At 49.7% G+C, this 26963-nt stretch overlaps 2 protein-coding genes across 4 annotated transcripts; both read left to right on the top strand.

Moving 5' to 3' along the window:
• Positions 1-7854: 7854 nt before the first annotated feature.
• Positions 7855-12341, top strand: IFNLR1 (interferon lambda receptor 1). Of its 2 annotated transcripts, none has more exons than XM_056509044.1 (7): positions 7855-8089; positions 8705-8819; positions 9064-9245; positions 9562-9704; positions 10104-10260; positions 10545-10672; positions 10853-12341. In XM_056509044.1, exons 1-7 carry the CDS (start codon positions 7990-7992, stop codon positions 11729-11731), a joined length of 1704 nt encoding a protein of 567 aa, XP_056365019.1. In that variant the 5' UTR covers positions 7855-7989; the 3' UTR covers positions 11732-12341. The 2 variants fall into 2 exon arrangements, with proteins under 2 accessions (XP_056365019.1, XP_056365018.1); XM_056509043.1 differs by having other exon boundaries at positions 7856-8089; positions 8705-8828.
• A 2031-nt stretch (positions 12342-14372) lies between these two features.
• Positions 14373-22038, top strand: IL22RA1 (interleukin 22 receptor subunit alpha 1). 2 transcript variants are annotated; one of them, XM_056509322.1, is made up of 7 exons: positions 14373-15061; positions 17211-17343; positions 17629-17801; positions 18733-18917; positions 19328-19463; positions 19654-19775; positions 20498-22038. In XM_056509322.1, exons 1-7 carry the CDS (start codon positions 15019-15021, stop codon positions 21404-21406), a joined length of 1701 nt encoding a protein of 566 aa, XP_056365297.1. In that variant the 5' UTR covers positions 14373-15018; the 3' UTR covers positions 21407-22038. The 2 variants fall into 2 exon arrangements, with proteins under 2 accessions (XP_056365297.1, XP_056365298.1); XM_056509323.1 differs by lacking the exons at positions 14373-15061; positions 17629-17801 and having other exon boundaries at positions 17252-17343.
• The last annotated feature ends 4925 nt before the right edge of the window (positions 22039-26963 follow it).

The raw sequence follows: 26963 nt of genomic DNA, 5'->3' as shown, positions 1-26963 counted from the left end.
CCAGCCCAGCTCAGCCCAGCTCAGCCCAGCTCAGCTCAGCCCAGCTCAGCCCAGTTCAGCCCAGCTCAGCCCAGCCCAGCCCAGCTCAGCTCAGCTCAGCCCAGCTCAGCCCAGTTCAGCCCAGCTCAGCCCAGCCCAGCCCAGCTCAGCTCAGCTCAGCTCAGCCCAGCCCAGCTCAGCTCAGCTCAGCTCAGCTCAGCCCAGCCCAGCTCAGCCCAGCCCAGCTCCCTGCCCTCCACCCTGGCATTGCTGCTCCCCAGGGCCAGGGTGACCCCAGCCCTGGCAGGTCAGGACACTGCAGGTGTATCCACAGCCATGGGAATGTGATGCTGCTGTTTAAATTATTACAGATCTCTGGCAGTGCCTTATGACACTGAGGAAAGTGAGATACAGGAGATTGTCAGAGATTATCAGATTATCCATGGCTGGCTGTCCAGGGAGATCCTTCCCCATTCCAGAGGAACCCTCAGCAGTTCCACATTTGTGTCACAGCCCCCAGCCACTGCCACACTTGTGTCCCTACAGCCTCCTGTCAGCTCAGAGCCCCTTAAACCCCATCCTGGACCTCTACCAGGAAGGTCAAACCAGGTCCCCAAGGACATGTCACCCCCATGGGGACCCTTCCAGCACCATAACCCAAAAATCCTCTGCAGGGGCACTCCAGGCTGGGTCAGGTGTGGTGCTGCTTTATGGGATCAGGACCTTCCTCCCCCCCAGCCAGGGATGGGATTTTCCCTCTCCAGTCCCAGAATAGTTAACAGGATTGTGAATGGTTTATCACCTCTTTCACTGGGGTGTGTGGCTGGATTCACTTTGACACAAGCCCCTTTCTGAATTGCAAGTTGGCAACAATAAAGGGGAGAAGTCTTTAATTAGTTATCTGGCTAATTAACTTCCACAGCGCTGCATAGCTTTGGCATCCAAATACTGCAATGCAAAACATTGCAAACATTCAAAGACTTCCCACCCCACCAGGAAGCTGCTGCCACTGGTGGTTGTGGGGGAAAAGCATCTCCCAGGCTTGGCCTGGAAATCCTCCCTGGGCTCCCTGCACATCCTCCTCTGCAGGTAACTCACCTGCTCCTGCTGGTGCTCAAGTTAAACATTCATGGTTATGGAATCATGGAATCCTTAAGGGTGGAAAAGATCTTTAAGGTTGTCACTGACCCCTCACTGCCACCATGTGCCCCACTCAACCCTGTCCCCAAGTGCCACATCCACACGATTTCTGAACACTTCCAGGGATGGTGACTCCACCTCTTCCCTGGGAGCTTGTTCCAATGCTTTACACCCCTTTTAGTGCTGAAGTTTTCCTTAATATCCGACCTAAAACTCCCCTTGAAGCCATCTCCTCTTGTCCTATCACTTATTCCCTGGGAGATGAGACTGAAACCACCTCACTGTCAGGGAGCTGTGGAGACTGAAATGTCCCCCTGAGCCTCCTTTTCTGCAGCTGAGCCCTCCCAGCTCCCTCAGCCTCTCCTGGTGCTCCAGCTCTGTTCCCTTCTCTGGACACTCCACACTCCCCCTCCCCGGTGTGTGCACTCACTTTGGCAAAATCCATGCCAGACAAAGTTTATCTGCTGCTTGTGAGGGCTGTGCAGGGCAGGGTTCCACAGTCAGGGCCAGCATTCCTGCACCCTGAGCATCCTGAGCCAGGAGAGCAGCCCCTGAGAGCAGAGCGCCCTCAGAGCCCCGGGCAGGGGCTGCCCCCGAGCTCAGAGTGACCCAGGAGCAGCTCTGGCTCAGGGAGCACAAGGAGCTGCTTTAAGCCTCTCTCTGTTGGAACATGCAGGGTCCCCAGCAGTTTCCCACGCTGGGGGGTGGGGGTTTCGGGAGGCTGGGTGCCCCCGGGCCGTTCCCGTGGGGCTGGAGCTGCTCCCCGTGGCCAAGCACGTGTTCCTCTGGCTGTGCAGGGGAGTTTCACCGGGGCTGCGTGTCCAGGCAGCTCCCTGCTGCTCCCAGCCCCTGGAAGGTGCACAGGGAAGGGACAGGTTTCAGGGAAAGCAAGTGAAGCAGCCTGGAACAGGTGATCAGCTGGAGCCCACTGCCTCACCACACATCCCAGGGAAAAGTCTGTGACCAAGGCAGGATCCAAACTTGTCTCCTTTGTTGTAGTTTGGACTTTAAGTGGGATCTCTTTAACTGCTATGTTTAATTGATTAGTGGTAGAAAAGGATTCTGTTCATTGAACCCAACCAGGAGCCCCCTTTGCCCTTTTCCTGTGCCAGTCCCTGTTCTGATTCTGATTCTGGTCCTGATCTGGGAGCCAGCTGAACTTCCAGAGGTGCTGCCTTTGCTCAGGAGTTGTGCCTTTAACGTTCCCCAGACACCTCCAGGATTCCAGATTCCGTGTTTGCACACCTCAGATTGCATCCAAAAAGCTGCAGGTCCTGGCCAAGGTAAACTGGAGCCAGCTCAGACTGCAGCACCAGCAACTGCTGCTGCCAAGGGTGCAGGGCCCTCCCAGCATCCCATAAATGTGGCCCAAATAATTCCCATAAATCCTGACCTGCAGGGTCCTGTATTCTCTGAATTCCCTGTATTCTCCTCACCATCAGGAACAGACTGTTAAATGCACACACTCTAAATCATGGCCAGCTCCAGTTCCTGTGCACAGGCAAAGCTCTGAGTTCCTGTAAAACCCTCCCTCAGAAGAAAAAATAAAGGAGATTAAATGATTCATAGCACTTGTATGGGGAACAAAATTTATGGGTTTGTTTTTGCTTTTGCTTTTCATTTTAAGTCTTTTCAGGCTCAGTTTAAAAAACAAACCAAGCCCATCCTCTTTGCTTCCTCCTGGTGACAGGTTGCCCAGATGCCTGTCTGGGTCAGCGGGACTCTGCTGTATTTTGTTTTACCATCTGGCATCACCCAGCTCTGCAGATTTTTTTAACCTTTTAATTCTCAGTAGAGTTTCATCCTTTGCTAATCCCATCATTTCCCCGTGTTTGCTTTGTGAACCTTCCAGAATAATTCCCCTCAAATCCAACCAGCAGCAGCCTGTGTGTCAGGGCTGGTCCTGAGCAGGAAGAGGAAAAAAATTCCCCTGCTGAGCCACAGAAGATCGAGTGCCACATTCAAAATCAGAACTAAACCTCCAAACAAGGATTTCCCAGGGGTAGAGAAGAAGGCTGAGGTTCCCTGAAGCCAGGATGGGGCTGCTGGAGCTGCTGGAGGTGACAGTGTCAGGCTGCCATGGAATCTGTCTCCTCCTGCCAGGGCAGCTCCCACACTCAGAGTTCCTGGATGGCTCCAGTGGTGCCAGGAACCCACAGGTGCCAGGGGAAGGAAGGGAGAGCTGGGCACAAGAGCTGCCAAAGCTGTTCTCACAGTGCAAGAAGCTTGAAAGTTTGAAAATTTTCTGCTCTTTCCCTAAGCATCCTTGAAAATCAGAATGTTCTCCCCCAAAATTACCAGAGAAAACTTTGGAACTGAGTTAGGTCTCACTGTCAGTCTCAGAATGAGTTTTTTGTTTTGTTTGAGGGCTAAGGAATATTTTCTCATGCTCATTCACCTGCTGCACTTATGGATCAGAGGTTTTCCACGGTGCCAGCAGCACCAGGAATGCCCTGTTACAGTTTTTAATCTGTTTTTTTCCTCCCTGGGCTCAGTCTCCCTGCCCAGCTCCCAGCTTGCAGCACACAGCTCTGCCAGAACAGCTCCTGGGTGGCCTGAGAGCAGAGGGAAGGAGCAACAACTCCTGGTGACAACTCTGGGTGCTGCTGCCTGTTGCTTCCAAGGCTTTCACAAAACCCAAGCACAGCCCCAGCTGTGCCTCACTCTGGATTTCCTGCAGTGCCCTCCTCGAGGAGGGCAGGTCAGCCTGACTCAGGGGAGGCTGCAGGGCTCAGCTCTCCTGTGCTGAATCATCAGGGAGGGAGGGGGTGGGAAACTGGGGGTCACAGAGTGAGGGGTGGCTGAGCCATTGCACCACGGGGTGACAGCCCATCCCAAATCACAGAGTGATCCAGGGGGGAAGGAGCACAGTGGGGTCAAGCAGGGTCATGCTAAAGCACATTGCACAGGCCTGTGTCCAGCTGCTTCTTGGATAAGAATATCTGAATATTTATAGGAATAAACCAGTGGGAAAATGAGGCACAGCATGATTTGCCAAAGGATTAATTCTGTTATCAGTCCTCTGCAGCAGCACATCCCTGCCTGGACCCTGAAGGCATCACAGGGCTCCAAGCAGGTCCCAGAGGGGACAGCCCTGTGTCCTGTGTCACACACACACTCACAGTGTGTCCTGTGTCACACACACAGTGTGTCCTGTGTCACACACACACTCACAGTGTGTCCTGTGTCACACACACACTCGCAGTGTGTCCTGTGTCACACACACTCACAGTGTGTCCTGTGTCACACACACAGTGTGTCCTGTGTCACACACACTCACAGTGTGTCCTGTGTCACACACACTCACAGTGTGTCCTGTGTCACACACACAGTGTGTACTGTGTCACACACACACTCACAGAGTGTCCTGTGTCACACACACAGTGTGTACTGTGTCACACACACACTCACAGTGTGTCCTGTGTCACACACACTCACAGTGTGTCCTGTGTCACACACACAGTGTGTCCTGTGTCACACACACTCGCAGTGTGTCCTGTGTCACACACACAGTGTGTCCTGTGTCACACACACACAGAGTGTCCTGTGTCACACACACTCACAGTGTGTCCTGTGTCACACACACAGTGTGTCCTGTGTCACACACACACAGAGTGTCCTGTGTCACACACACACTCACAGAGTGTCCTGTGTCACACACACTCGCAGTGTGTCCTGTGTCACACACACACACACACTCACAGTGTGTCCTGTGTCACACTCACAGTGTGTCCTGTGTCACACACACTCACAGTGTGTCCTGTGTCACACACACACACACACTCAGTGTGTCCTGTGTCACACTCACAGTGTGTCCTGTGTCACACACACACACACACTCAGTGTGTCCTGTGTCACACACACAGTGTGTCCTGTGTCACACACACACAGAGTGTCCTGTGTCACACACACTCGCAGTGTGTCCTGTGTCACACACACAGTGTGTCCTGTGTCACACACACACAGAGTGTCCTGTGTCACACACACTCGCAGTGTGTCCTGTGTCACACACACACACACACTCACAGTGTGTCCTGTGTCACACTCACAGTGTGTCCTGTGTCACACACACTCGCAGTGTGTCCTGTGTCACACACACACTCGCAGTGTGTCCTGTGTCACACTCACAGTGTGTCCTGTGTCACACACACTCGCAGTGTGTCCTGTGTCACACACACACACACACTCACAGTGTGTCCTGTGTCACACACACTCGCAGTGTGTCCTGTGTCACACACACAGTGTGTCCTGCTGTCACACACACTCACAGTGTGTCCTGTGTCACACACACACACACAGTGTGTCCTGTGTCACACACACACTCGCAGTGTGTCCTGTGTCACACTCACAGTGTGTCCTGTGTCACACACACACAGAGTGTCCTGTGTCACACACACTCACAGTGTGTCCTGTGTCACACACACAGTGTGTCCTGTGTCACACACACTCACAGTGTGTCCTGTGTCACACACACACTCGCAGTGTGTCCTGTGTCACACACACTCACAGTGTGTCCTGTGTCACACTCACAGTGTGTCCTGTGTCACACACACACTCGCAGTGTGTCCTGTGTCACACTCACAGTGTGTCCTGTGTCACACACACTCACAGTGTGTCCTGTGTCACACACACAGTGTGTCCTGTGTCACATACACACACACAGTGTGTCCTGTGTCACACACACACTCACAGTGTGTCCTGTGTCACACTCACAGTGTGTCCTGTGTCACACACACTCACAGTGTGTCCTGTGTCACACACACACTCGCAGTGTGTCCTGTGTCACACACACTCACAGTGTGTCCTGTGTCACACTCACAGTGTGTCCTGTGTCACACACACTCGCAGTGTGTCCTGTGTCACACTCACAGTGTGTCCTGTGTCACACACACTCACAGTGTGTCCTGTGTCACACACACACTCACAGTGTGTCCTGTGTCACACACACACTCGCAGTGTGTCCTGTGTCACACACACTCACAGTGTGTCCTGCTGTCACACACACAGTGCTGCTGTCCCACACAGCTCTCAGTCCTGCTGTCACACACACAGTGTGTCCTGTGTCACGCACACAGTGCTGCTGTCACACACAGCTCACAGTCCTGTGTCACACACACAGTGCTGCTGTCCACACTCACAGAGTGTCCTGCTGTCACGCACAGTCCTGCTGTCACACTTACAGTCCTGCTGTCACACTCACAGTCCGGCTGTCACACACACTCGCAGTGTGTCCTGTGTCACACTCACAGTGTGTCCTGTGTCACTCACATTCACAGTGTGTCCTGTGTCACACACACTCACAGTCCCGCTGTCACACTCACAGTCCTGCTGTCACACTCACAGTGCGGCTGTCACACACACTCACAGTGCGGCTGTCACACACACTCGCAGTGTCTCGGCTGTGCCCCCTGTGCCAGGGGATGCTCCGGGGATCGCTCCAGGCCGCTGCCCAGCAGCAGTTCCAGCGGTTCCCGACGTTTTCAGCCGGGGTGGATTTGGAGAAAAGCGGCTTTTGTTTGACAGGCAGCGACACCTGGTGGCATCGGCCACCCCAGCCCGGGGGGACAGCGGAGCATCGGCCCCTCCTGCGACAGCCCCTCCTGTCACAGCCCCTCCTGCAGCCGCACATCTGGACAGATGTTCCGAAGGGGCCGGTGGAGCCCAGAGCCCAGCGCGGGCCTTCACAGGAAACGATGATGACGATGATGATGGCGATGATGATGATGACGATGATGATGATGATGATGATGACGATGATAAGATTCACCTCTTGTGAACGCTCACTAAAAATCACCTCGGGGAGGAGCTGCCCCAGGGCTGCTCCCGGTCCCGTCCAGGCTGCTGCAAGAGCCGTGTGTTGGTTGTGGCTCTGCAGTTTGGGTGCTGAAGGGGGATAAACCCTCCAGACTTTTCATTTTGCTGTTTTCCTTAGAAAGGATAACAATTCTTTTTTTTTTTTTTTTTTTTTTTTTTTTCCCCACAAGAAAGAGAAACTCCATAAAAATTAAATTAAATTAAACAGAGGTAGCAAAACAGCCACGAAAGCAGAAACCCGTGGTAAAAACAAATGGAGATTTTTGGAGGAAATGGTGACTTTGACTCAGAACCTGACACTCCCAGGCCCCAAGGGTTCAAAGGGCTGCTGGGCTGGGCTGGGCTGGCCTGGGAGAGTTTTCCTGCTGGGGAAGACCCAGGAGAATCCCTTTTGTCTAAGCTGCTGTAACTGTCCCGTGTGGGAACTCCATTGTTCCATGCCTGGGATGGGAAGGCAGGAGAGCTCAAGTGCCAAACCATAACCAGCCCAGGGATTTCCCCCTCCCCTGCAGTGGCACAGCCGTTCCAAGCACACACCTGGGCACACCTGGGCAGAGAGATCCAGCTCCTCTCATGTGCCCACACTGGCAGGGGGCAGATCCTCTCCTATCTCTGCACTTTACTCCCCCAGCTGCAAAGTGGAGCAATTCCCTAACTCCCAAAACCCACTGTGCTAACATAAACTAAGAGAAAATCTTTGATCTCCTGTAAACACCAGAGTCTCCAATCTCACTGTTTTTATTGTTGCTAGGTTATTAATAACTCTCTCCTGCACTGAAAACTTATTTAAGTTCTATTAATATTTCACAGGCACGCAGGTAAGGACCAAAGGTCAGAGTTTTACCCAGGTGTCTCCCAAGATGAGGCAGCTCTTCCCCTGTGCCAGGCTCAGCTGGAGGGGGCAGAGCTGCAACCTTTACCTTCCCTTTCCCCCAAAGCCTCTCACACCTGCTGCTCTCGCAGCCACTCGTGCAGGGCTGGACCAGGAAGCGAGGCAGGGCGCATGTCTGCAGCTCCTGAGCTCCCCAGTCCTCTGGAATTCAGACAGGAAACACAATGAGAATGGAGCAAGGAGAGACATTTATGACAAGTGGGAAATTCTGCTTTGCCAGGATGGGAGCCCTGCTGGCTCTGTGCCTCCTGCAGCAGGCTCGAGGTACGTGCACACCTGAGTGCTATTTTCCTTTCACTACGTGGCTTTGTTGGTAGGAGGAGAGAGACATCTTCATCAGTTTAAATGAGAATGATTTACATAAAGGGGAGTATTCCATGGTAAAGAAGAGACAGTTTAAAATCTGTCTGTGGAAGGTGTCTTGTTGGAGGCTAGTGATGGATATAGTGATTTATTGGGAAAAATAGGGGCAGGAAAATATACAGGAGAAACCTGCAGCTCTGAATTGCTGGTAGGATCTGCCCTTGGAGGACTGGGATTGAATGAGAACTGTGGGACAGTTGTGCTCACCCTGTCCAGGGAGCCAGGCAGAGTTTGTGGGTTGTAAATCAGTGAAATGCAGTGAGACCATGGGGAAAGCCACTCAGAATTATAAAATAGATTGTTCACACAAATGTCAGTCCTAATTCTAAAAGCTGTTGAGATGAAGATGTTTTATGAGAGATGAGGGAAACATTGCATCACACCTGTTTCCAGAGCCAATTTCCAGCTTCAATGAATGGCTCTGCCTCAAATATTGGCAGCAGCTTAGAACCAAGTGGTACTTCCTGTCCCTAAAGATATTTTTAAATAATTCACAAAATTTTCCCTTTTGATCAGGTCATGTTCGACTTCTCCCTCCCCAAAATGTGACCCTGCTGTCGAAGGATTTTGCCATGATTTTGGCCTGGGCTCCAGGGGAAGGCTCTCCCCCAGACGTGACCTACACTGTAAGGTATGAAAGGTAAGAGCTCCCAAAATCAAAGGGGTGGCACAGGGGTGACAGTCCTGGGCATCTCTCCTGATTAATGACTGTCCTAATGATCAGTGACCTCCCACCAAAACCAAACATGATCCATCTGGGAAATGCTCCAAACTCTGAGCACTGTTTGCTCCCCACCCTCCCAAACCCTTCCTTCTCTTCCTCTAGAAACCACAGCAGAACATTTTTAATAATTTGCTGTGGTTGTTCCTTTCAGCCAGGATCGCCTGGACAAATGGAAGAAGGTCCCTCATTGCAGAAACATCCCCAGAGCCTTTTGCAATCTGACTTGTGCCCTCCCCAACCTCTACGTTAAGGTCCGGGCTCGGGTGAAAGCGCTTTGGGGACGGTCCCAGTCGCCCTGGGTGAAATCCCAGTTCAAGGATTACTACTCTGATGGTGAGTGCCTGCAGGTGCCAGCCTGGATGGAAGGACATTCCCACACCCCACAGGTGTCCAGGAGCTTTGTGGGTGGCAGAGAGTTCAGTGAGCACGAACAGCAACGAGCTGGGATCATTTTGAATTTTGTACCAAGAGTCAGGATTTGTTCATCAGCTGAACAAAGTGGCTTCAAACTCCCTGGGATGTTTTAGATAAAAGGGGTGTCCTTTGCCTTCTTCTTATCACAAGATAACAGCTGGAAGTGTGGAAAGTGTCACTGCTGGGAGGGTAAGAGCCAGGCAAGCCCCAGCCTCAATTGCTCTCCCGATTGCAGTGGAACTGGCGCCCCCTGTGCTGAGCCTGAGCCTCAGGGACGATTCCATCCTGGTCAGAGCCTCCTTCCCTCTGCCCACCTGCGTGGAGAGCCTCACCTGGAAGTACGACCTGAACCTCTGGGAAGCAGGCTCTCAAGATAAGGTCAGTAAAAGTGGCTCTTTTTAGATGAAATGGAGGAACTGAAAGAGCTTCAAAGTTCTGGGCAGGGAGGGAGGGACTGGATCCAGGTCTGGAGCCAAACCTGAGCTAAACCAAAGCCAGAGACAAAAAGTAGAAGTGTATGTGTGCATCCTTATTTGTTTTGGTAGTTCCCTATCTTTATCAGGAAGGGGAGGCAACACTGCAGTCAGTCTAAAACTCTGAGGTTTAAAACAACAAATCCAGGTGCCACTGGCAGCATTCCCTGGCCCAGCTGGAATTCCCACCCTGGATCCATCAGCCCTGAGGCCACACAGGGGATCCATGGGCTAAAGTGATCCACAAAAAGCCCCCCAATAATGAAATAATCATCTCTCCAACCCTCTGTTTGTCTCTCAACAGAAGAAATATGAAGGTTACTTCAGGAAGGACACAGTGACCATCAACACCACTGCTCTCAGAGGCAATTACTGCTTCAGTGCCAGGGCTCTCTTTGAAAGCATCAACCTGAAGCACAGCGAATTCTCCCAGCCTGTGTGTGTGCTACTAAACCACAGAGGTATGGCCCTCCTCAGGAGAGGATGTGGGAAACATCCAGTGGGATGAGGGCAAGGCAAAGATTTCCACTAAAATCAGGTTTTCACCACACAAAAAAAAAGGTTCCTGTTAAAGAGACTGGTTGGATTTTCTGGTGAACAGTTCCTGCTTTCTGTAGAAATATTTTCATTAAAAAAAGCCAACCCTGAAATGTTTTCTGAAAACTTTGAATATTTTATGTCAGTGGAGAGCCCATAATTCCTATAAAGATATCACTCACAAGAGATTATTTCTGTGTTTTTTCAGCAGTGGACTGGAAGTTCTCACTCCTGGTTGTGATCCTTCTGTTTGTCCTCTCCATCTTTGTGGCCAGTCCCTTCCTCTGCTGCCTGGTGAAACACGAGGCCAAGCAAAGGAAGATGCCTCAGGTTTTGGTATGGCCCAAATTCTGACTCTCCTCACTCAGGTTTTCAGAGGGTAACTGAAAGGAGTGGGGGGTTCTGCACTTCTCAGTTTTACATTTGTAATTCCCATTTTTGCAGTAAACTTTCTTACATCCAAACTTTTTTTCTAAAAGCATCACAGCTCAGTGTCTCATTCCTTCTCCCTGGCAGGATTTCTCTCAATTTAAAGCTGCTGGACCAACCTTCTGCTTGGAGCTCAGTGAAAAAGAATTCTGCAGTGATGATCTGAACTGCATAGAGAAGCCAGTGCCCCAAAGGAGGACAAGCAGAGCTTTAGGAGGACACCAGCGGCCATGGATGGCTTCTTTCCCATCATCATCATCATCGGAGGAGGAGGAGGAGGAAGAAGACAGCAGCACTTTGATCCCATACCATAAAATGCCAAAGAGACATCTCAGCATTCAGCCAGCCCCAGCAGCTCTGAGGGAAAGCAGCTTGGGCTCAGGATCTGGCTCTGGGTCTGTGCCTGACCTCAGAGCCCTGGGCTTTGCTCTCTTTGCAGAGGGGCAGGTGGGCACCTCGGGGCCCCAGGAGGAGACACCCCTTTACCTCTGCTCCTCCTTGGGAAGGATTTCCCTCACTGATGTCAGATTCCCAGCTGCCAGTGAGCAGGGACTGATGGGAACAGGGATCCATGGAAACGTGGGTGATGGGGACAGGGACAGGCTGGGGACGAGCCCCCTGCAGCCCCTGCTGGGGGGGATCTGTGCTGACCCTGCTGAGCTCCACCTGCACAGGAAGGCTCCTCATTTCTGCAGGGATTCCCAGAAATCCCTCATGGATCTGCAGCTCCCATCCCAGCACAGAGAGGATCCCAGCAGGCAGCTGCTCATCCCCTTGTGGACACTGCAGGTGGCAGAGGACGAGGGCATTGCAAGTGACTGTGGCAGTGACAGTTGTACAGAAGAGACACCACCTGGCTCTGCAGTGCTGAGTGATGCTTTGGAGACATCAAATACAGAGGAAAAATATTATCCAAAGTCACAATTCCCAGGCTACCAGCACTCACATTACTTGGGAAGGATCTAAAGCACCCAGCAGGTCTGGGGAGTGCCTGGAAAATGCTGGAGAGCTCCAAGCAAAGATCCTTGAACAAGGACAAAAAAAATATGTCTGGCCTATGAAGGCAATGGCTTTAGGGACACAAAAAGTGCATTTGATTGCTGAGTCACCTCTGTACTGTCACTGTCCCTCTGATATGTGCCCAGGCTGCATCTCTGAGGGACCACCCAGCAAACAGGCACTGCCTGGGGGTCACCTGGGACTCCAGAGGAGGGAACTGCTGCATGTGGAACATGAGCCCTGGGTGGGAGCATCAGCCTGGAAATGCACTGTTGTGCCTGCACGTGGACTGGGAGCAGATTTGGAACTGCTTCGTGTCACCTGTGCTTCCCTGTAAGTGCAGAGCTTGACTGGAAGCTCCTTACAGAGACATTCAGCAAGATCTGGTTTTTGTGGCATAAAAATGAAAAGTTCTCCACCTCATTCTGCAGAATCACCTTCTGTGTTCCAACAGAGGGAACTGAAGCCAAAGGGTGCAGCACGTTTGTTTATTTATTTTTTATTTTATACTTATTGAAGCTGAAATTCCTGCTGTGCAGAATGTCTGAGAGCAATAATATTTTTATATAAATCTCCATGTGTACGTGGTTTTGTTTTCCAGAGCTACAAAGGGGGACTGCAGCTCATCCTGAAAAAAAGATTGCCTTTAAAACAGGACCCTATCCTGGGCTGGAGTGGGATTCTGAGACTTTCCTGGAAAACCAGGAGCCTCTCTCTGCACAAAGAATCACAGAATGGTTTAGGTGGGAAGGGATCCTGAATTCATCCCATTCCACCCCTGCCATGACAAGGACACCTCCCACCATCCCAGGCTGCCCCAACCCCATCCAGCCCGGCCTTGGGCACTGCCAGGGATCCAGGGGCAGCCCCAGCTGCTCTGGGAATTCCACCCCAGCCCTGCCCATCCTGCCAGGCAAGGATTTCAGGCCAGTATCTAATCTGGATCTCCCCTCTGGCAGTTACAGCCATCACCTTTGTCCCATCACTCCATGCCCTTGTAAAGGCTCTTTATACTCCAGGATCAAAGGGAGCCTTTGTGTGAAGGACTCACAGGAAAGCACAGCATTAAAAGAGAGAGGGAAACACTCCCCAGCCATTCTCTGCTTCGGGAAGAGGGGAGGCTGTTGATGGAGGGATGAGAGCTGAAATCTTTTTGAGAATCGGGGAAAAAAGAAGTCAGGGGTGCTGGGAGGGACTGGGAACTGCTTTGCCCAAGCTGTATTAATTAAAGTCCTGAATTAAAGTCAAAAGAAGGGGTGGGGGAAAGGATTCACCAGCTGGACTATTCCTTTGTCCTCTGCAGGTCCTGAAGTGCTTCCTGCATTGTTATCCCTCCAGTTCATTTGGAAAGACACCGATGATCCAAACACAATCACCACCCAATTTCTTGTGCAATCAAGGAAAACCCCCCGGGCTTTGATTTACAGGAAGAGCTGAAGTTGTGTAACCTCTACAAAATGATTTTGACATGTCCCAGCTCTGCCAACAGAGCCTGGGATCAGCTCTTGTCTCGTCCAGGGGACCGAGGGCCAGGCTGCAGGCCAGGTGAGCTGGACAGGTGGTGGCAGCATCCAACTCCTCATCTTCCAGCAGGGCTTGAGAGCTGCTTTCCTCTGCAGAAGGGTCAGTCATGGCCACAGCACAGTGCTCCCCTCCCAGGTCTTGTCACAGCATCAGGGAATCGTTTCCTGAGGAAAAGACCTTGGAGGTCACCCTGTCCCCAGGGGCCACATCCACACATGGAGGGTTCACACCCAGCACTCACCAGGTTTGCTGCAGTCCCCACACATTGGGAGGAAATACAAAGTTTGAGAGAGTTTGGAAGATAAAACTCTAATTTTAAACTTGAAAGTCGAGTTTTGGACATCTTCAGGCCCCCAAAGATTCAGAGAGGTGTTTCAAAAGGTGACAGCTTGTTGAAACAAGGGCAGAAGTAAAGTTTGAAGTTTTATTCTCAGAACTGAGGGCTCAGGTGTGCACCAAGGCCCCTCAGCTCTGCCCCATCTCAGCAGGAGCGTGAGGCAGTGATGTGAGGGAAGGGAAAAATGGAAATACTTTTAGCAGGCTGTTCAGGAAACACCCTAACAAACAGTTGTGCTTAATTAGACACCGGAGGATAGGTGTGTCTGCTTTAACAAACCTGAGGCCTCTGCCTTGTCCAGGTGAGCTGAGAATGACAAAGAGCCAGTGATGCACCATGGCAGGGGTGGAAGCACAGAGCCTCTCACAGCCAGGCAGGGCAGGAACAGAAACAGCACCAAACAGGAAACCCACGGATGAGGAGGGAAGCAGAAGGGGTTTGTGAATTCTCTCACATGTTTGGCCACAAGGATAGGGCAGTGAAATCAACATTCAGCTTCAGAAACACACAGGGTTTGTATTTTGGAAACCTAGCAACACCCTAAAATCTGAACACATTATGGAAAAGGGGCTGTACCCCTTTCTTGTTGTCTGTACAAACTCCCAGTTCCCATCACGTGGATTCAGTAACAGAACTTTACACTGTAAACAGCCACAAAAATAAACATTGTAGGTGTACCATGGCCTCTCTAAAAAGCTGTGGGACAGCAGCTGCTCCTCCTGTGGAAAGGCCACCACTGTTCTACCTCTTTCCCACATCAGGTGGGAGAAGCTGGTGGTGCAGGTCAGGGCAGAGCTGAGGAGCTCCTGCTCTGCCCAGGCTGCAGCAGGGCAGGTGCTGATCCTTTGGTTCCCATCCAAGGTCAGTAAGAACAACAGATGACCATAAAACCAGTGCTCTGGCTGACTTTCATTTTCAGAAAGCATTCAGAAGTCATTTCTAAGGAAATAGGGGCATTGTTTGCAGCTGGCATTAAACCAACCAGGTGCACAGCACTAAGTTTTAATGCCTACAGTTGTAACAAGCTCAAGTTACACAACCAGAAAATCCAACCTCAAACCCCAGGAACCTCAGGGAGGGCTTTCAGGCAGGAAGCTCTCAGCTAAAAGGTATTTGGCTCTTTTTCAGGAGCTGGGGATTTTCTCAGCCTGTGGCTTGTGCACCTTTGTACAGTCAGGTGTGACAGGGGGAGAGGTGCTGCTGCTGTCACTCTCACCTGTGTCACACATGCGCAGGGCTCAGAGCCCAGCCAGGCAGCCCAGGAGCTCTGCTCTGTTACTGAGCAACAAATCCAACCTGGCTCAGCAAGAAAGAATTCAGCTCTTGTAAAAGCTGATTCACCTGCACACAGGAGCCAGTGCCTGCTCTCCCAGCCCGGGCTGCAGAGTTCTTCATGAAGCGATTCCTGATCGTCCTGGCTGGAGTTTCAGTGGTCGGTGAGTCCTGAGCTCCCCTCTGCTCTGGCTGCTTGTGGTGTTTCTGTTCCATCCTGGAGCCTGGACTTCAATCCTAGCTCCTGAATTATCCTGGAGAACGAGCTGTGGTCTTTCTGTGCCGATCTCTGCTTGCAGTAACTCCCATGTGAGGCTGGAATGCTCAGCACTTGAGGGATGAGTGAGGAGAGGGAAAGGTTCCTTCACTTCCAAGGGTTTGTCACTGTGCTACAACCCAAATCCTACAGGAGTGGAGGATATTCATTGGTGTCAGGGGCTCTGGATAATTCCTACAGGAGTGAAGGATATTCATTGGTGTCAGGGGTTCTGGATCACCCTACAGGAGTGGAGGATATTCATTGGTATCAGGGGTTCTGGATAATTCCTACAGGAGTGGAGGATATTCATTGGTGTCAGGGGTTCTGGATCACCCTACAGGAGTGAAGGATATTCATTGGTGTCAGGAGGTTTTGGATCAGTCTCCTTGTATCTTAAGCAAAGGCACAAATGAAAATAAGAACAGTCCTGATTTTAAAAGAGGTACAAACAAATAATGTAATCTTTAAAAGAGGGAGTTGTCAGAGAGTGGTTGGGTTGGAAGGGACTTAAAGCTCATCTTTAAGACACCTTCCACTGTCCCAGGGTCCTCCTAGCCCTGCCCAGCCTGGCCTTGGACACTTCCAGAGATGGGGCAGCCACAGCTGCTCTGGGCACCCCGTGCAGGGTCTCCCCACCCTCCCAGGGAACAACTTCTCCCTGATATCTAATCTAGATCTGCCCTCTAAAAGCCATTTAATCCTACTCCAGATGTGACAAGCTCACTGCTGGCTGAATGAAGGATAAACTTGCTCTTTCCAGACAGCAGCTTTTCAACATTCAGCTTTGTCACTCATCTGCTGTGTCTGGGATCCTTCCCTGTGAAACTCCTCAGCCCAAGGGATGTCACCAGGGAAATATCCTGGTTTTCCCCTGCCCACACTTGACTGTGCTTGTGTTATGCTGCTTTGCATAACAGTATTCTATGGATAAATGTGGGAAGACAGAGATTTCCTACTCCTGATAAGATTGGGGTATTTGTGACTCAGTGTTCAGGGTGCTCAGACAGAGAATCCCATTCCTCCACACCCACACTGCTGAACCTGCAAGGAGCAGAGGCAAATGTGCAGCTGCAAATGAAATCAGGACAAAATTTGGAGCAGCCAGCAGCTCATTTCTGCAGCACTTGCCTGCCCAAATGCCACACACAGGATCTGTGCCTTCCTGCCTGACCCTCCTCCATTCAGCCAGAGAGTCTGAACTGCTCACACTCAGTTCTGGTCCACGGGGGGAAAGCTTGGAGCAAGGATCCAGGTAGGATTTGGTCTCTGTTCCATGAGATCTTGTCCAAGTCACCCCCACCCCAGAAATTAATTACCTTTGAGGGTCTGCCTATAATATGAATTCAGATAATTCAATTTACAAATCCTGAAGTTAGAAACTCTTGTGGATCAGCCTGTGGGAAAATTTTGCACTGTATTTTCTTGTGCTAAGACAGAGACAAAATCCTCGAGGGCTTTTCTGCAGGGCCATAGGGGGATGCTGCTGCCCAGGGACATTTTTTGCAGGGGCAGGTGACACTGCTGCTCTCCCAGGAAGAGGAGCAGGGCTCAGGAAGGAGGGAGCTGCCTGAGTTGTTTGCTGTCACCTGGCACACCCAGGCCAGAGTCCAGACATGGGGTGTCGCTCTGTACAGGCAGTTTCCATCCAATAAAAGCTGGAGCACGAGAGGAGAACGGAACAACATCTTCAGGGAGGTGACACTGAGCTCTGCAGGTCACTTCCTTGAGCAGGGCCAGAAGGCAGAGACATCCACTGAAAAACAGGTTATTGGCCTTATTTTACCACCCACTTAATGGCTCCTAAAGGAACCTGACTAGAAATTCAAGGATTCTCTTTCTGATTCGAGTTTTTGAGGCTTTTCTGTATAAAATGCTGTTTTACATTTCTTTGGGATGAGTCAGTTGTCTGCAAGAGTGTGATGTGAACACAGTTTGAAGTTTGTTCTGTTCCAGCTCCTTCTTTTGAGCCCAGCTTTAGCAAAACACCACGAGATCCATTTTCATTCTGAGATGTCAGAAAATGCTTTTTAAAACCAGTTTCTCTTCTCCTCCAGGCATTGTGACTGCAGAGAGACCATCATGTCTGAAACGTGCAGCATTTTCTTCCACAAACTTTGAGAACATCCTGACGTGGGAAACAGCAGCAGAAATTCCCCCTGGCACCGTGTTTGATGTCCAGTACAAACAGTGAGTGAAGTTTGTGTTTTTGGGGCTGCTCTTAGGGGTCTCAGAGAGAAAAGGACCAAGAGAGAAAAGCTGATTTTGCTGTTTCTCCTGCCTGTATTATGGTTCTGCTTAGAGAACTCAGTGAAGGACAGGATGATTCAAAGTGGGAGATGATGCTCTTTTAAGTAAATATTTTACATCTTGGGTTGCTTTGCTCCATTACTGCTCCCACCTTCAGCAACTTCCTTCTCTCTGTTCCATTCTCCTCCAGTCCTGTTCAACCCCAAACCCTTGTTTTGACCTCAGGTATGGAGAGAAATCCTGGCTCAGCAAGCGTGAGTGCCAGAGCATCACCCAGCTCTTCTGCAACCTCAGCAGGGAGACAGAGAACTTCAGGGAGCATTTCTACGGGAGGGTGAGGGCCAGGGGCTGCTCCAGCAGCTGGGTGCGCTCCGAGAGGTTCGAGCCCCGCAAAGAGAGTAGGTGCCAAAAACCCTCCTTCCTGGGGCCACCAATCCTCCTTCCTGGGGCCAAAAATTCCTCCTTCCTTGGGCCACAAATTCCTCCCTCCTGGGACCACAAAAAATCCTCCTTCCTGGGGTCACAAAAATCCTCCTTCCTGGGGTCACAAAAATCCTCCTTCCTGGGATCTCTGCAGAAACTTCTCTTTGAAATGGAGAATATAAACCCCCTCCCTCCAAATTATTATTATATTTTTGAAATTAAGGGGCTCTCAGGCAAAGATATGGGAATTAGGAAAAACAGTTCTTTACCAGGAAAATTAAAATAGAAATGCAGTATTACACAGAACAATCCCAGCCCTGCCAGAGTCAGAATCCAAGCTGACACCCGTCAGTCAGTCAGGGTGTTGGCACAGTCCCATTCAATGGTGGCTGCATCCTCCTGCAGTGGCAGATGTGGTTCAGCTGGAGCAGTGCTCCTGGAGAAGGTGCAGTTTCCTCTGAAGGTGCAGGGATGATGTGGAAAGGTCTGGTTTTCCTCTGGAATCCGGTGGGAAGAAGGTTCCTTGGTGTCCAAAATCTCAGTTTTTATCTGGGTAGGAAATGTTTGGCTCCTCCCCTGGCTGGAGCATCTCCCAGTGGGATGATGGAGTTTTATCAGTCATGCCCTGGGACTCAGTGGCCATTAACAGGAGATATCTCCTGGAGGGAGGATGGGCAGTGGGAAGATAAAGATGATTGCCCAGCTGGTTTAAAGATGGCCCATGAGCAGAGGATATCTCCATGGAGATCAGGGTCACTGCCCCAGCTGGGTTAACAGATGGGGACAGAATCCACATTTCTGGCCACATCAACCTAACACATGTACAAACAGGAAGAACCATTCCAGTGGGACTGGGGTGTGTTTGAGACATTGATATGAACACAGCTGACACTCTGCCTTTCCCAGCCATTATAGGGCCACCACAAGTGGAATCCATTCCCTATGTACGCTCCATAAAATTCCTGATCCGCCCTCCCCTCACCCCCCTGCGGGGTGAGGATGGCCAGCAGCTCACTGTGGAGGACATCTACAGCAAATTTGGGGCTGTGGATTATCACCTGACAATATTCAACCAGAGGACACAGCAGCAGGTAAAGCACAACCTCGGGATGCTCGAAATCCCAGCTCAGAGAGAAGGATCTCGGTTTGCACAGGATGGGGGAGTCTTGGAGCCTGTGACTCTCAGGACAACAGGAACTTTAGCTTTTTTTCTTAAATTCTGGGGGAAAAAGGACTTTCCCAGACTATTGTATAAGTGGCAAAAAGTAAAGCCGTTGGTGACTAAAAATTACAGCAGAAAATGAAATGCAAAATTAAATGCAGAAATAATAGAAAACAAAATCATATAAATATGATTCAGAAAAAAAAATCAGAGTTCCATACATACAGAATAATTAGAGCCCTGTAAGACTTCATTAGTAAAGAATATTTTATGTTGAATTTTGCAATCTGAATTGAAGAAAATTTAATCTTCCTCAAATACATTTTTTCTTTTCAACAGTGGACAAAGAATGAGCACAGCAAAGAATTTGAAGTTTCCAACTTGGACCCAGATACTGAATACAATGGGACAGTTTATATGTGCCTGCTGCAGAGAAGGAGCAAACCTCAAGTGTTTTGGGTCAGAACACTGGCAGGTGAGGCTGTTAACTCTGCTGGGAGTTGGAAAACCCAGCTGGGATATTGGATACACAAAATACTTTGATTTGCAGCACTGAAGGTTTTAATCATTTAAAAATTCATTCCTATGAGGCTAAACCTGTGACATCCCCTAGCTAACTGTGATATTTTTCTAATCCAGTTTTTCCCCACTTGTTCTTTCCCCAGACAAGACGTGGGTTCTCTACTGTCTGGTGGCCCTGGCGTTCTGTGCCGGGCTGGTTTTTGCTGCCACTGCTTATGTGATCTACAAATACATCAAACAGCGCCGTGCCCAGCCCAGGGCCCTGGTGAGTGCCCTGCAGCCAGCCTGGACATCACTGAACCAGCCCTGCCTGGGGCTGGAGGGACCTGAAAGATCATTTAGCCCATGCCTTGTTATGGGTTCCACACCTGCCACTGTCCCAGGTGGCTCCAAATCCTGCCAGGGATCCAGAGCTGCTCTGTGCCAGGCCCTGAGCACCCTCTGAGTAAAGCATTTCTAAACCCACCCTCCTTCATTTAAAGGGTGGATGAGTTTGGTTGAGGCAATCACTGCAGATTACTGATGCTTTAGGGTGCCCAAACTGAGCCCCTTGGGTTAGGCAGATAAACCTGAGGCATCCCAAATTCCCAGCTCCCCTTGAAACCCTGGGATTCTCACCTGTCCCTCATCCCCCACAGCAGGGGGATGAATTGAGTTTTCATGCTAATGAGCTCAGGGATTTTCATGCTATTTCCATGCTGCAGGGCTCAGGCCAAATCTTGCAAAAGTGAAAGCAGGAGGTTTTCTTCCTCATATTTCAAGACTGTTCAGTTGATATACAATGAGAAATGTCTGTAGTCCTGTGAATGGTCATTCTCCAGGGAAAACAAAAAAAGCAGAGTTCTTTTGTTAGCAGAGCAGATCCCTGGTGGTTGTTACTGGCTTTTACTGACACTTCTCCAAAGAAAAATGTTAGAGCAACTGAAACAAACCTTCAAGGTCACCACTTCTTGTTAATAACTGCTGCTTTTTTATCTTCTTCACCAGGACTTCAGAGGGATTCCATCGTTCCAGCCTCTCACGCTGACAGTGGAGCACATCATAAAACCCCTCAGCTTATCCAAACCTTCCCTCTCCATCCCTGAAGTGCAGCTGGCCCAGAGGAGCCAACATCTGGACTGGGCCCTGGAGCCAGCAGTGCCCTCCTGTCCCTACCAGCAGCAGGCAGATGTTCCAGCATTGCAGGGGGACATCCCAGCTCCCAGTGCTTACACCCCTCAGGGGGCTGGGCAGAGAATTCCAGGCACAGGGAGCACCCTGGCCATGACCTATGGGCTGTGTGTGCAGGGCTCAGAGCACGACAGGAGCTCACAGACAGAACAAGGAGCTCCTCCAGATGGTTCTGTGGATGGAAAGCTCCAAACCCAGGGGCTGGGGAAGAGCTGCAGCCGCTGGGATTACAAAGAGCAGCAGCCCCTGTGGAAGAGCAGGGACAGACTGGAGTCAGTGGTGATCCAGGGGAGCCCTGGGCAGCCCCAGCTGCTGCTGCAGAGTGAGGGGCTGGGGAATGCAGAGTGTGTGTCCCAGCTGTCCCTGTCTTTGCTGGAGCAGGGAGGATGCTACAGACACCAGGCAGAGCTGCCCCTGCTGCTGTCTGCAGGGAAAGCTGCCCCAGACTGTGCTCCAGAGCAGGAGCTGCTGCCACCTCTGCCTGCAGCCCTGCTTCTCTCAGTCCGGACTGGGAACGACCTCCCTGGAGAGACCCTGGGGCAGTGGGTGCTGCCAGAGCCTTTCCCACACCCTGCAGACAAAGTGCAGCTGCCAGAGACTGCAGCCATGGGAATGTTCCCAGCAGAGGAGCTGAGCCAGGACACGGGCACTCCCCTCGCCATGCTCTTCAAAGATCTGGACTTGAAAGTGCAGTGGGATGAGGAGGACAGCACAGAATTTTATTAGGATGACTTAATGGTATGAAAATCCAGATGATGTTTTCTTGCCTGAAACAGATGCAATGCAAAGCCACAGCTGATCCTGGCTGTATTAACAGCTCAGGGCTGTCACTGTTCCATTGTGGGGTTTGGTGCCTTTACTGATAGAATTATTCCTTGTTACTGCACTACTGTACCTTTGCACTTAAACAACAGGTCTGTACTTCTTGCATATTCTCAAATTTATTAGGGATTGGATTACTTAAAAGATCTGTTAAGATTCAGTTTCCAATCCCAGGTTCAGTTTACTGAAAATTTAGCAAAATTCACAACAGAAACTTGTGTTTGCTCTTTACCAACACCAAAATCGAGGGCTAAGATGTACCCTCCCTTTGGAGAAATTCAGGAATGCAAACCTAGAAGTATTTAATGTACCACAGTACAGTAAAGGAAGTAAATAGGTACTGGTGCTCTACCCTTGGATAAAGGACTTGGAAAAGAATATTCCATTTGCCTGGAATGGACTTTGCCTTTAAAGGAGTCCTTGAAACTGTGTAACAGCTCCTGATGCAGCAGTTCTTTGAAATGTGTCCCTATCCCCTGTGGTTTTTAATACTTGTACAAAGATAAAGCCTTTTTTAATACCTGTACAAAGATAAAGCCTTTTTCATCTCTGCAGCAGGTTAATGCAGCCTTGGCCCAGTTCTGAGATTTCTCAACTGCTGCTCCTTCCTTCCCCTGCAGTGGTCACACAATCCCTTCCTGCCCTGAGATCCCCAGGGATGAAGTACCAGGATGGGAGGATTTGCAGCACTCCCAGTTCAACCCTCAATTTATCCCAATTTATCCATGTGCTCAGAAATCCACAAAGGAGACCAGGGAGCTCTGAGCTCTTCCTCCCACCCCTCACTGCCCATAAGGAACTTGCTCCATGTTCCTGGCACATCCTCCAGAGCTGCCATGACCATTTTTTGGGAGTCAAAATCCTTGGAGCTCCACCAAAAGCAAGCTAAATTCTAATTCAGGGGCCAGAGGAGGTGATTATTTTTCATTCAGAGGAAAGCACAGTTCAGCCTGTTCATTTCCACTTCATGGTGAAAAAAATGTGTCTGAGGACATGGCTTTTAGAGAAGTGAAAGCATTTACAGGAAAAAGCAAAGTTTGACTGGTGTGGGGAAGTATTTACCCAGAGAGACCAATGCTGACCAGAGGTAAAATTCAGCTGTTCCCACTCCAAGTGCACCTGGGGGTTTTCTCAGCCCAGGAAAGATGAAGCTAAAGGTGAAATTCCACTTGCTTTGGGGTGATTTTGCAAATAAGCCATAGGCTCATGAAGATTTTTGATGATTCAACCCAGGATTAAAGAAATAGTCTTAGCAACTTTACAGGCCAAGGTTCAGCTCTGAGCTCCAGCACCAGTAACTGATGAAGGTCCAGAGCCCTGTGAGGCCAAAAGGTCGAAATTCCAAGTGTGCTGAAGAAGTGTCAGGGAATCAAAGACTGAAATAGGTGCATGGCTTGGGCAGTGACCAGGACATTTCCAGGGAGCTCCCTCCATACCCTTCACACCCAAGGGTTTGTGGAATGTCCTTTGATCTGTACTCTGTATCCCCCAAAAAAAACACTCAGAGAAATGCTGCAGCTCCTGGAGTTGTTCCCAAAGACTGGAGACCCCAGGGGTAACATTTTTTTCAACTAAACCCCCCTGGAGAGGCATTTAAAGCCAGTGATGCCAATTACCTTTTTCAGAATTGCCTGTGGGCTGCATATCTTGTGTCAACAACATTCCCAGTGAGTAAACAAATGCCACAATATGAACATTTTGGATTGTGTTGAGAAACACAACCCCCAGCACAGGATGAGTATGGGCAGAGGAGGGTGGAAGGGATGGGGGCCTTGGGAGAGCATTTGAATCTGCTGCTAAAATTATGTTATTTTCTATTTTAAAAGCTTTTCCAAAGCCCTCTGCAGAACCCATGCCCAGACTGTACTAAATGTGTGGAGTGGATTTTTAGAATGCACATAGGTGCCTAAAAATGCAAAGGGTCCCTGAGCTGGAACATCACCTCTCCTTCAGGCCCTTAAATGTCTTCAGGGCTGAGTGAACAAAAGGCAGGAATGATTCCAGCCCCATCCCATCCCATGCTCTCTGTTCCAGCTCCCAGCAGCTGTAATGCCCAGGAATCACAGCCCTGTCCTGTGGAGGGACTGACTGCAAATCCTCAGCATCCTGCTCTCGTCATGGCTTAGTCAATATTGATCTTTAAGGCCTGGATCTTCTGAGCAGAGGGAGATTGATTCTTGTCTCATGAGTCACCTCCTAAATTTAACACACAGATCATCCCTTCTCAAGCTATTTCTCTTTGGAAAAGCTTGGAGAGAAATGTTGATGCTGTTGAATTTTATTGGTGCAGGAACACATCATCCCTGCTGACCTCACTCAGAACCAAACGGATCCATTTGTGCCAAACAGCTGCTCCAGGACCTCCTTATCTCCATCTCCTTCTGTGGAGCAACATTTCCAGATAAACAGCAGGATTTCAGCATTGTTCCAGAGCTGTCCCCATGCAAACCATCTGTGCCTGACAGTGCTCTCCTCCTCTGCCACCCTGGCTGCTCCAGATAAGGGCTCTGATGGCTCTGCACAATAAAACTGCAGGTTTTGTCACAGAGATGATAAAAGCCACAAGGAGCTGTGTCCCAGCAGATGTCACACGGGTGGCAGGTGAGGACTGTGCCTCAGTTGTCACAAGGACACCAGGGGAGCAGGTGGCAGCTGTAACTCTAGAGCAAAGCTTTGCTCTTTGTCTTCCCAGCTAAATCTGGGAGCTGGCACTGCTCACTGCCCTCTGGGAGCCCAGCAGGGATCCTTGCCCAGGGATGGACACTCTGCAGGCCAAGGATCCCACTGCCTCTCCCTGTCTGTTCCTTTATTCTGGCACTGGAGGGGGTTTGAACACCATGAAAAACCACTGGTGGGTTTTTAACAAGTTCTGTGAGGGAAATCTGCCTGGAGGGATGAAAGGAAAGCTCCAGATTCTGGAGACAGAATGAAGGAGAGCTCACAGAATATCCTGAGCTGGAAGGGACCACAGGGATCATCAAGTTCAACTTCTGGCCCTGCACAGACATCCCAAAATCTCAAAATGTTTGGGAGTGCTGTCCAAACCCTCCTGGAGCTCTGGCAGCCTCGGGGCTGTGCCCAGCACCTCTGGGGAAGAACCTTTCCCTAAACCCACCCTAAATCGCCCTGAACCAGCTCCAGACATTCCCTCAGTCCTGTCACAGAGACCAGAGATCTGTGCTTACCCCCTAAACAAAATAAATTTTATTACACAGGGTTGATGTGACAAAATGAATGAAATTTTTTTATTCATTTTAAGCAGAATAGATGATAATTACATATTGCTGCTCAGAAAGCACTGGAGTGGCCATGGATTCAAAAGCAATGAAAGGAAAATGTTTCTCTGACAGCTCAGCTCACACTAAAGTGCTTCAGACATCCAGCCCAGTCCTTCCTTTTATTGCTTTCCTAGGAATGTCACAAACACAGCCACTGAAGGAACTTCACTCCTGGAAGTCCTGGCAGTTCTGGCACTGATCCTGCTGGGTTTCCTCTTTGTTTGGATGGTGAAGCAAACAAAGTTCCTAGAAATGGCTCCTGCTGGTTCTGTGCCAGATTTTATAGTGGAATTCATTCCCACAAGACACCACAAGAAACATCACCTGCTCCTCACATTGCTGGCAAGGGTTTTCCCCAAACTGCTGGAAGTGCAAGACCACCTCAAATAAATGGGAAATCAGCAATCTCTGCTCTCTGAGCCTGCACAAACTCTCAGACACCACCATGGGCTGCTGGATACACAGAGCTCACCTGCTTTTATCTGCTGGGAAAAGGGAATAAAACAGTCACAGCCCACCAACACCTGGAGCTGCTGGTGTAATCATTCACTGCCAGGATTCACCTGGAGCTGGCATTCACTAAAGAGATGTCAAAGCAAACCATGGCACTCACTGGGCAGCAATGGCACAGTTACCATTCCTGGGCAGGGTTAAAATATCCAGAATTCAGTTGAGCTGCTGAAAGAGCAGAGCATTATCCAGTTCGGTGGATCTGGTGGGTTTTGCTCTTTTGCCTGTCCCTCCTTCCATCCCTGGGCAGGGCTGGGTCCAGGCTGGCACTGCAGGGAGCAGTGAGTGTCCCCAGGGCCATCCCCATTGTCAGGGCTATATTTGACTGCAGCATGGGCACTCCAACATGGGGAACATTCTTTTGGGGAGAGTCATTCCCGTGTCAGCACCAGCCAGAAGGAAACTCTCCTTTGTCCCTTCCCTTGCCTGGGGACAGGGCTCTCCCTGCAGCCTCCACCGGGTGAGTTTGGTTCATCTGCAAATTAACTTTATTGTAAGATTGTCTAGGATCTTCAGAGCAGCATCAATTGTTTTGTGTGACAGCTTTGATTTGCACTGCAGAAATAGATTGTGCTTTGTGGTTGTATCTGCTTTAATGATTGTTTTTCCAGTGTTGTTATAATGAAAATCCTGGTTTGCTTCGTGTTTTCTCACCAGAATCTGTTTTGTTTTACTGGCAGGTTTAGAAAATAATTTGCATCTGAATTGAAAAGTGTAGGTTTTAACAGTGTTTATAAAACAATGAAATTTGTTCAAGGGAAAAATAAAAACCATTACTTAGTAAAAATGAGTCTGTATCAGTAATTATTCATGAGCATGGAAAGCTCTGATGCCCAGGATGACAGGACTCATTCTGCAGCTGAACCACTTCTGAAAACAGCAGAAACTATGAAATTACAATGATTTTTTTCCATGAAAGCCTGTTTTATTTTCTTCTTCTTTTACTTGTTGTTTCTTTCAAAGTTAATGCCCATGAAGGAAATACTGTCAAGATAATTCTGTATTTTCATTTGCATGTTGGGATATTTTGCATTTGCCACAACTCTGCTTTTCCATGGACTATTTTATGAAATTTCATGGATTGAAAATATGAAATTTATTTACATCAACAGAAAATTGTGCAAGTAAAAAATTGGTATGAGAAAATAATACCGGGAAAAGCTGAAGGTTTGTATTTTTATCAAGTTCAGATTCAAAAGCAGCAAAGCTCAAATCCAGGTGGAAGATTTGCCAAGGGAAAATCTCAGTCATGGAACACGAGCTAGGGAAAGATTTGCAACTATGCTCCAACAAATTCTATTCAGCAACAATTACATTTGCAAAGCTGCTTTTCCAAAGTAACCTGAGCTTTTAGAACTGTCAATGTGCACAGTGCTGGTGGTTGGGATTTAACTGCAGGGAGGGGGAGATGAGGAGGGATCCACTTGAAAAATTGACTTTAATGCCCACACATTAGTCAGAGCCTAAAAGCAGCTGTGGGTTCCCAGAGCAGAGCTGGGAACAGGGATGGAGGGGAGCCACGAGTGCCAATGTCTGCTCCTTTATTTCACCTGTGGAATGGGATTTCTCTGGGACATTCCCCTGTCACTCTTTGGGAAAATCCTGACAATCCCAAAGGGAGGATACTGTTTTCTCCATGATTTTACCACCTTTCCCTAAGAGCTCAGGAGGAA

The sequence above is a fragment of the Oenanthe melanoleuca genome, chromosome 23 (assembly GCF_029582105.1).
Source record: "Oenanthe melanoleuca isolate GR-GAL-2019-014 chromosome 23, OMel1.0, whole genome shotgun sequence".
Taxonomy (NCBI): Eukaryota; Metazoa; Chordata; class Aves; order Passeriformes; family Muscicapidae; genus Oenanthe; species Oenanthe melanoleuca.
Note: the sequence above shows the minus strand (reverse complement) of the source record. Positions and strands in the feature narration are given on the sequence as shown.

Excerpts from the sequence above, each read along its gene's own strand:
- IFNLR1 (XM_056509043.1), top strand. The coding sequence starts at position 7,990 with ATGAGAATGGAGCAAGGAGAGACATTTATGACAAGTGGGAAATTCTGC. Across the intron at positions 8,829-9,063 it reads TACACTGTAAGGTATGAAAG|CCAGGATCGCCTGGACAAAT; the intron begins GTAAGAGCTCCC and ends TGTTCCTTTCAG. Across the intron at positions 10,673-10,852 it reads GGAAGATGCCTCAGGTTTTG|GATTTCTCTCAATTTAAAGC; the intron begins GTATGGCCCAAA and ends TCTCCCTGGCAG.
- IL22RA1 (XM_056509322.1), top strand. The coding sequence starts at position 15,019 with ATGAAGCGATTCCTGATCGTCCTGGCTGGAGTTTCAGTGGTCG. Across the intron at positions 15,062-17,210 it reads GGCTGGAGTTTCAGTGGTCG|GCATTGTGACTGCAGAGAGA; the intron begins GTGAGTCCTGAG and ends CTTCTCCTCCAG. Across the intron at positions 19,776-20,497 it reads GTGCCCAGCCCAGGGCCCTG|GACTTCAGAGGGATTCCATC; the intron begins GTGAGTGCCCTG and ends CTTCTTCACCAG.